This window comes from Genypterus blacodes, unplaced genomic scaffold (assembly GCF_046128005.1).
Source record: "Genypterus blacodes isolate CSIRO-AG114 ecotype Tasmania unplaced genomic scaffold, CSIRO-AGI_Gbla_v1 ptg000024l_1, whole genome shotgun sequence".
NCBI classification, from domain to species: domain Eukaryota; kingdom Metazoa; phylum Chordata; class Actinopteri; order Ophidiiformes; family Ophidiidae; genus Genypterus; species Genypterus blacodes.
The window spans coordinates 511,906-519,897 of record NW_027466837.1 but is presented as its reverse complement, the minus strand read 5'-3'; the positions used below and the strand labels follow the sequence as shown (position 1 = coordinate 519,897).

At 44.4% G+C, this 7,992-nt stretch overlaps 2 protein-coding genes across 2 annotated transcripts; both read right to left on the bottom strand.

Annotated features, from left to right (window-relative positions):
- Positions 1 to 459: 459 nt before the first annotated feature.
- xiap (X-linked inhibitor of apoptosis) lies at positions 460 to 5,242 on the bottom strand. Its single transcript, XM_076143465.1, has 7 exons — positions 5,103 to 5,242; positions 3,555 to 3,833; positions 2,211 to 2,775; positions 1,989 to 2,088; positions 1,815 to 1,893; positions 1,414 to 1,453; positions 460 to 1,250 (listed from the first exon to the last, which is right to left on the bottom strand). Exons 2-7 carry the CDS (start codon positions 3,780 to 3,782, stop codon positions 1,057 to 1,059), a joined length of 1,206 nt encoding a protein of 401 aa, XP_075999580.1. The 5' UTR covers positions 3,783 to 3,833; positions 5,103 to 5,242; the 3' UTR covers positions 460 to 1,056.
- A 253-nt stretch (positions 5,243 to 5,495) lies between these two features.
- Positions 5,496 to 7,881, bottom strand: psmd10 (proteasome 26S subunit, non-ATPase 10). Its single transcript, XM_076143415.1, has 5 exons — positions 7,650 to 7,881; positions 7,450 to 7,548; positions 7,162 to 7,308; positions 6,277 to 6,443; positions 5,496 to 6,155 (listed from the first exon to the last, which is right to left on the bottom strand). Exons 1-5 carry the CDS (start codon positions 7,761 to 7,763, stop codon positions 6,002 to 6,004), a joined length of 681 nt encoding a protein of 226 aa, XP_075999530.1. The 5' UTR covers positions 7,764 to 7,881; the 3' UTR covers positions 5,496 to 6,001.
- Positions 7,882 to 7,992: the final 111 nt, after the last annotated feature.

The following is a 7,992-nucleotide window of genomic DNA, read 5'->3' as shown; positions in this document are numbered from 1 at the left end:
GTGACCGCGAGTAGTTGCAACGTAGACGGCTGGGTGGCGCTGTGCTTTTTGCTGCTCGAGGAATCGCCAAGAGAAAGTTCGAACCTTTCAAGTTCGACTTTGAACTCCTCATTATTATTTATATCATACATCAAATACACTTTCTTTGGATTTTGCCAACTATTGCTCGAAGACACAACGCTTCCCTGGCTGACTGCACTCACATCTCACAATTATGTTTGCTTGAGGTCTTATTTAGAAATTAATTAGGAGTTGCCCCATGGAAATGTTCTGTATGCAGTCAGTTGTATAAAAGTTATATAAACTCATCATAAGCACACAGCAAGACTCATTTTTACTGTTCTAATATAAACCAAGATGACCTCTATATAATCTAATATTAAGTTGAAGTTGGCGTTTGTTTAATATCAAATAGATACTTGAAGAAGAAAGGTAAGGAAAGGAAAGTAAAGGCCCAAATTGAAATCAAATTCTTAGTTTATTCACCCTTGACAAGAGATTAGACATTGCATGAGTAATAAATTGCAGTCAAAACATGTAGATCTTGGTAAAATCTGTTTTGTAAAAGCAAAAGTTATGCCCAAACTGATTTAGCATAAATATCAATACAGAGCAGCAAATAATAAATCAATCAAAACCCAAACTGGGTGCACACCAAACTGAGTGCACGTCAAAAGAAATGAGATGAGTTGGACAAATAAGTGTATGGAACTGTGATTAGAATGGAATCCACTTTCCAGTTCAGTGTAACATTAAAAAGGCACGTCTGGCAAGAAAGACGGTGACAAGGATGGAAACGGTGATGTCATTAGGTGTGTTACACAACAAGGCCCTAAAATTCTTTGTATTAAACAAAACCAACAAAAAGTCTTTATTTAGAGTATTGTGAAAATATAGCCACCCTGTGACATTTGTACGATATGTTCCCTCATTCTTAAGACTTATACAAACAAACTATAGTCATCAAATATAATACAAGCTATATACATAATTTAAAAATAGAAATCATAAAACGGGGCGAGGAAGCAGCATTAAAGTGGGCTCGTCCAGAGTCCATTAAGCAATATAAGTCTTGACCTTCTGCGTTATGGCCCCGCAGCAGATTGGACACTTGATGAGCTGCAGTGAACACTCTCTGCATGTGGCCAAATGCCCACAGGGGATGAACACAATGCAACTGTCTCGGTCCAAGCACACTTTGCACTGCTTTTCCCTCTGCAGGTTTCGGAGTTTCTCCATCGGGTCCTCATCTAAGAATAAAGGAGGGAAAAAAATCAGTTCTTGATTCTGAGAAGTCAGCGGATTTCACACGTGTCAGTCTGTTTGCTCGTTTCTAAATCCCTGATGTTCAAGCAGATTTTATTTGAATCATTCTTAGTTCTTCAAATGTAGTAAAACAAAAAAAATCTTTACCTTTCTTGTCACTTGGATGGCCATTCTGATGACTTGCAGCCTGGAAACAAATAGAAATATCATAGTTATTTCAAAATATAATGTAAATAACACAAAGGCTCATTAAGGTCAGTATAAGTTGTTTTCCCACATACTCATAAGAAGTATCTGGTACCAACAACAGCACATTGTGACCTCAGTAATATACAAGTTTATCTGGCATTTTGGTGAAAGAAAAAGAGTAAATTTAGCACAAATGCTCAAAATGGGTCTGGGGGCAGACACTATGGTCAATAAATATTACAATACTGATCTTATCACATTCTCCACAAAGACTAGTGCAGGCGACCCCCCTCATCATCACAGGAGCGCTGCATAGCTGAGGTTAAATGAGTTGGAAAAAAGAGAATGAGATTGCTTACGGCCCCGTTTTGTCGTCGGCCATGTAGCTGGATGTTGTTGACAAATTCCTGTCCCTTTTCTGCCAAAAGAAACCTGCATCTGTTTAAAAAAAGAAGTAAAGGTCACAATAAGGGAAACGTTTGTTGATTGCGTTGATGTGTAAGAGCCGAGGAGCTGATGGTGCTCCTTCTTACCCGGGGTAGTGTTTGGCGTGTTCTTCCCACGGGTCCTCCTCAGGCTTCCAGTCTTTCAAACCTCCACCACAGCTGAAACATAACACCTGATCCGCTTTCCCTGCAAGCACACACACACACACACACACACACACAGTTTTAACCTATCAGCAATCATGGCTGTGATCAAACTCCTCATGAAATCAAGCCGAGTGTGAGTGGTTGTTTCTCTAAGTGTTGTACCTGTGCTATGAAAGCCCGCTCTGGCGAGTCTCTCAGGGTCAATTGGGTGCTGGACGCCTGCAAAGCTGCTGAGCCTCTTCTCAAATCTCTCCATAGGAGCACGATAGTCTGAGTGTTGACTCCTGCTGCGCTCCTCCTCGGCTCCTCCCTCCAATGGGATATTGCCGACATCGTGCCCGAGGATGAAGAAGCAGAAGGGGTAGTGATTGGCGTGTTCTCCCCAGGCTGTGTCGCCTCGTTCCCAGCCTATCAACATGCCGCCGCAGCAGAAGCACTGCACCCGGTCATCCTCCATCAGGTAGTAGAGGCCTGCCTGGGCCAGATCACGGGGCCTCACGGGAGCGCTAGAGGGCCAGGAGGAGAAGGAGTGAAGGCGGGCCTCCTCGCTTTTCATGTGAGCCGCCATGGGGTAGATGGACTCATCAACCACCCCTCCTGTTCTCAGACGGAACTCCATGTCCTCCGCTTCCTCATTGTATACGGAACCGTTGATCATCGCGGCGTCCTGACCCGGGTTATAGTTGACACGCTGGGTACAGTTGAGAAACTTGCAGAATGGAGAAATCTGCAACAGAGGCAAAGTATGACGACAATTTAGATCAGTATGAAAAATAAGAGTGGCAGCGTGAACCATTCCTCCGATCGCTCCAAACTCACTGCAGGAGCCAGAGATGAATGACATTTATAACATACTGTAAGTGTGACATCACTGTGTTAACTGTCTATTGGATGACATCACCTTGTTAGTTGGATGCCATCATTATTGTCACACAGGGCAAAGAGTCAGATGGGCCTGAATCAGCATGGACATGGAATTATAGAAGCTTCTTATAGACAATGTTTATGTGTAATTGTTCCTCCTCCTCTTTCCCCTGCAGGGGGCAGAGTGGAGCTGCCTGAGTGAACACAGGCTGCAGGAGGGAGAAGCACACTAGCTCCTTCTCTGGATCCTGAGCTTTGTTAATGGTTACTGATGTCATTAACAACTGTTGTGAACATATTCATGCCAACTGTGACATCATCCATGATTATAGGTGTGGAAGGGTGGAGTGGGTCCATTCATGTCTGACACGACTTTAATTTCGTAATATAAATAAAAAATAAAATAAAAATGTCCAATTAAATAGAAAGGATAATGTTTCTGCAGGTCTGTAGGCGACTGGATGAACGGCGCTTGTTGCAACTCACTAGAAACGTCAACTCAACACAGATTACAGCCATATATTAGAGAATAAGATGAGATTCATGTAGCTCTGTGTCTGTTATAAGCAACAGAGTCTTGACTGTAAATCAGAATGTGTATTGGCACGTCCATGTGACCCTGCTGCTCTGAGTCATCTTTACCTCCTTGTGCCTCTCTACAGGCGTATCTCCTCTGCACCAGTTGTCCACAGTCTTGTGGCAGCTGAAGCACTGGACGCGGTCAGCGTGGCCCGTGAAGTAGAAGCCGGCCCGGGCCAGTCGCTCAGCCGACACCTGCTGAGCGAGGCTGGAGCCGTAGAACGAATCCAGGCGACTGTTCATGGAGGAGAAGTCCACAGCATGGTCGGCCTCCAAGGTGCCGGCAGACATGATGGCATCAACCAGGACACGGCTGAGGGGAGGAGTTTGATGACAGAATGCCTGGAATGAGAAAGAAAAATACATTTATCTAGTTATTGAACATTTTAACTGAACATCTAAAGATTCAAATATCAGCTAAATCACTTCTTGGTAGATTAACAGGTTAATATTGTCACTAATTATCTGTGGCACAACTGAAGTTCATTTCAGAGGGTTGAACAAAATGTGTAAGTGAAATGAAGGCAGGAACACAGAGCCCAGACGGGTCGGTGTGGCTTTAAGAGGAGCTGCTAGGCTGTGGTCACATGGAGGCGGTGGTTGATCCATGTGAGCGATGGGGGGAGGACAGGCAGGATTGGCTGCAGGCTCACACACTGAAACACACCGGGACACACCCACTTCACACACCAGACCACACAGAATCCAAGGGACAAACACAACACACTCCTCAAGGGGCTCATGAGCCACAATGAGGTCTGATACAACACACACACAGACACACAGACACACACACACCCTGCTAAAGAGCCAGGATCACCGGGTGGATTAGAGGAATGGAATTCTAATATTAAAGGTGAAAGGTTACACACTGACTGCAGAGCAGAGCAGAGAGGAGTGCCACTCTCTCTCACACACACACACACACACGATGCATTCTCTCTGAGGGAGGATCTGCCAGGTGCTCCACCACACATCAGTGTGTTGAACTGTAACATGGAGCAGGTTCATGATTCATCTGTTTGGATCCAGCAGCTCAGTGAGAACATCATGATGATGATGATGATGATGATGATGATGGAGCTCTGTGACCTGATACCAAACTGTGCTGGGAGATCATTGTGTCCTGAATGCCTCACCTGCATGTTAAACTGCGTAGTGTTCTGCACGGATGTCACTTTGTTGTTGCTGAGTTGTTTAGTCATGCACATCTAGATCAGTGTGTGTATGTATAAACATTTAAATGACATAACATTTGATTAAGCATAAATAGAACAACACACTCTTCCTATTGAAGCCTCTGCTGCTGTGTGTTTACATTGTGGAGCAGAAAACTCTGGAATCGTCCTGCAGCTTTAGATGTTTGTGTACGTCACTAAAGATTCACCGCCGTTTGCCTTTGACACTTGTCAGCCATAACGTTAGAGGGATGCACAGCGTTTAAAGACTTCCGCCACATAAAAACACAACCTGGACTCTGTAACGTTAAAGATCGATCAGCAGACCGAATGGCGGAGGTGTCATCCACCAAGCTAGTTTAGCACAGAAAGGCTACGTAACATTATCCAGGTCAAAGGTTCTCTGAGGCTCCATTAGTTACAGTAACATTACCTGTGCGCATCCGAGGACAGCAGGTCTTCACTCTGTGACGTCGACCTGTTCGTCGTGCATTGGGAAAGTTAAAAACAGTACAAAGTGTTTAATGGCGAAGTGTCAATAAGACGCGACCTCACAATGCGGAAGTGAAAGCCAGTGGCGCGTCCCCGCGTGACGTCAGAGGAGGCGGGGCTTCAGAATTAAAGGCGCTTTCTTTGTCTGGCGGGCTGTAAACCAACTTCAAAGGTTTAATATACAATAAGTCATTTAAAGTTATCACAACTTCACCAACAGGTTCTATTAGCAGATAAGATCTGTTTATGTTTACACACATCTCCCCTCTGAGGCCATGATGATGTCTTGTCACTCTGCAGAGTTTAAAAATCATATATAGGTCATGTGAGTTCATTTGTAGGATCTGAAAACAATTTTATTTGTATAAATCCTGTTGTTTATTGAGCCTTCATGTTTCACCTCACAGCTCCACTGGAAGATAACAAACTTCTAAGAAATGTGAGGTTGTGTTACTTGAACTTCAACAATTAATTCAAAAACAAATTAGTTTAATGTTTGAGAACTGAAAAATTTGGCAGGTTAAATGAAAGTACTCTTGTGTAACAGCACAGACTGGGCACAGGTCAAAGGTCGCAGGTCAAACCTCCAGGGGAACATTTTGCACCTGTTAGTACAGGAGAGTGACGGTGAGCAGACATTAGCTTCCATGCTCGGTCTCTGGAACTTGTATAGTAGGTAAAGTTTGTAAAGTTCTGGTCAACCTTCCTCCTCTGCTTGCACCCTCATCATGGCAGTGGACTGTGCCACTCCAGGCTGGTCGAAGGAGGACGGTGGGAATGGAAGTTGTGGTTACACAAAGAGGTGACAGGAGTCCAGCTGAAACACCAGCAGGGTGTGAATCATCCTTCAACGATCCGACGGAGTATGGACCCCAGAGCCCCCTTGGCCACCTGAAGGGGGGTCTTCTCCTCCTTGTTCTCGATGTAGATACTGGCTCCATGTTCCACCAGCAGCTTGGCAGCCTCCACACGCTCTTCATCACATGCCAGGTGGCTGAGGACACAATGGAGGCAAGATGGTAAATATGAAGATACAACACTGAGAGGCTGAGCTGAAGAGAAAGAACCTCTCCCTCCCCAAACAACAGGGATGAGAACCAAACCCAGACACGTACAGAGCAGTGTTTCCCTGTGAATCCTGGATGTTGGTTGATGCACTCTGTTGGAGGAGCAGCTGGATCAGGCGGTAGTTTCCTTTAGCAGCGGCTCTGTGCAGAGGCGTGGACTCCAGCTTGTCTGTGACATTGGGGTCCGCTCCATTTTCCAACAACAGCAGGGCAATCTATAAGAGGGGGGGAGTCAGGTGTGTTACTCACATGCTTCATAGAGGTTTCATCAATGGTATAGTGTTATGTTGTGCTTCAATAGTAATACATCAAATCATCAAATCAGGTTTTGATGATTTTATCAGCAGGCAAGCATTTACTTGACCTCATGCATTTGTGTGGCCAGAGATGCAGGATGGCTGAAGGTTTTAAGTTCAACCAACAGAGAGCAGTGCTGCAGCAGCTTTCTGCACCCAGAGCACACACACACATTCACACCCTCTGCATCAGCTAAATATGCACAGCAAAGATTATGTGTACGTTTGTGAGCAGGAGTCTCTAACGCACCATGTCCACTGTTGACAATGTCCATTATTCCCATTAGCAGAGGTCTTGTTAAATACACAACCAATAACACAATATATTTCCCTTGTCTGTATCAGTTCATACAATCCAATTCAATGTGTGTAAAATGTAACATCTCACTCCTGACCTTGTTCCCCATGAAGATAGGAGCTATGATCACAACCAAATGACTCAAAGTTGGACTAAAATAAGTTTCCAGTTCAGCCCTCAGAATGCTACTTTAGAAGGCAGCAGTTATGAGTCAGAGAGTCTGGGAACATGGAGCTAGAGAGGCATTAGAGAGGTGTTATCAGTGGAGTTCCCATTTCAAGAAATATTCAATTTGACACCCAACAGCACAACAATGTTTCATACAAGCAAACCCCTCACCTCATATCTGTCTTTGGAGGATGCGTAGTGCAGAGCAGTGCAGCCATTCTGATTGACAGAGTTCAGCTGAGCTCCTTTACCTATGAGGCACCGCACGATGTCTTCTCTGCCTGCAGACGCTGCGATGTGGAGAGGAGTCCACTCAGCCTGGAAGTATTAGAGAGCAGATAAACAGGTTTACTCCGCAAGCTACTGACAGGTGCTCCTAATATTCTGTCATGAAAACAACTACACATGTGCTGTAGAATGAAGGGTTAATTAAACTATGAACTTAAAGCAGCAGCCTACATCATCTTGTAGATTCACTTCAACTCCAAAGTCAAGCAGGAACTCCACGATCTCTGTGTGTCCAGCAGAACAAGCCCAGTGCAGAGCGGTCCTGTGGTCCTGGGATCAGAGAAGGAGAAGAAAGTGAAATATAAAACTGAAATATAATAAAAATAGAAAGGCTTTGTGCTGCACTGAGCTACGTGCACTTTCTCTCTTACCTGATCCGTTTTACAAGCGAGCGATTTATCTGAAATAATGCATTGCTTTAATTGGTCAATCTGCCCCGTGTACGCTAGATTACACACCTCCACATTAGATACCGACCCTTCCATTTTTAAACCAAGTTTAAAGTTTTTATAATACTATTTCCACCGCCACTGTTTAGTTCAGACGAGACTGTCAATACTTTCCTTTCAACGCCGCAATGACTCAGGAAATTAAGAATTTTACTTCCGCTTTGAATAAACCGATTGTAAACCCTTTCAGAGTAAAATCCAGCCAATGCGTTTAAGGTACATTGGAGCGAACGTATCAGCACTTTATTTTGGTAAGTGCGATTGG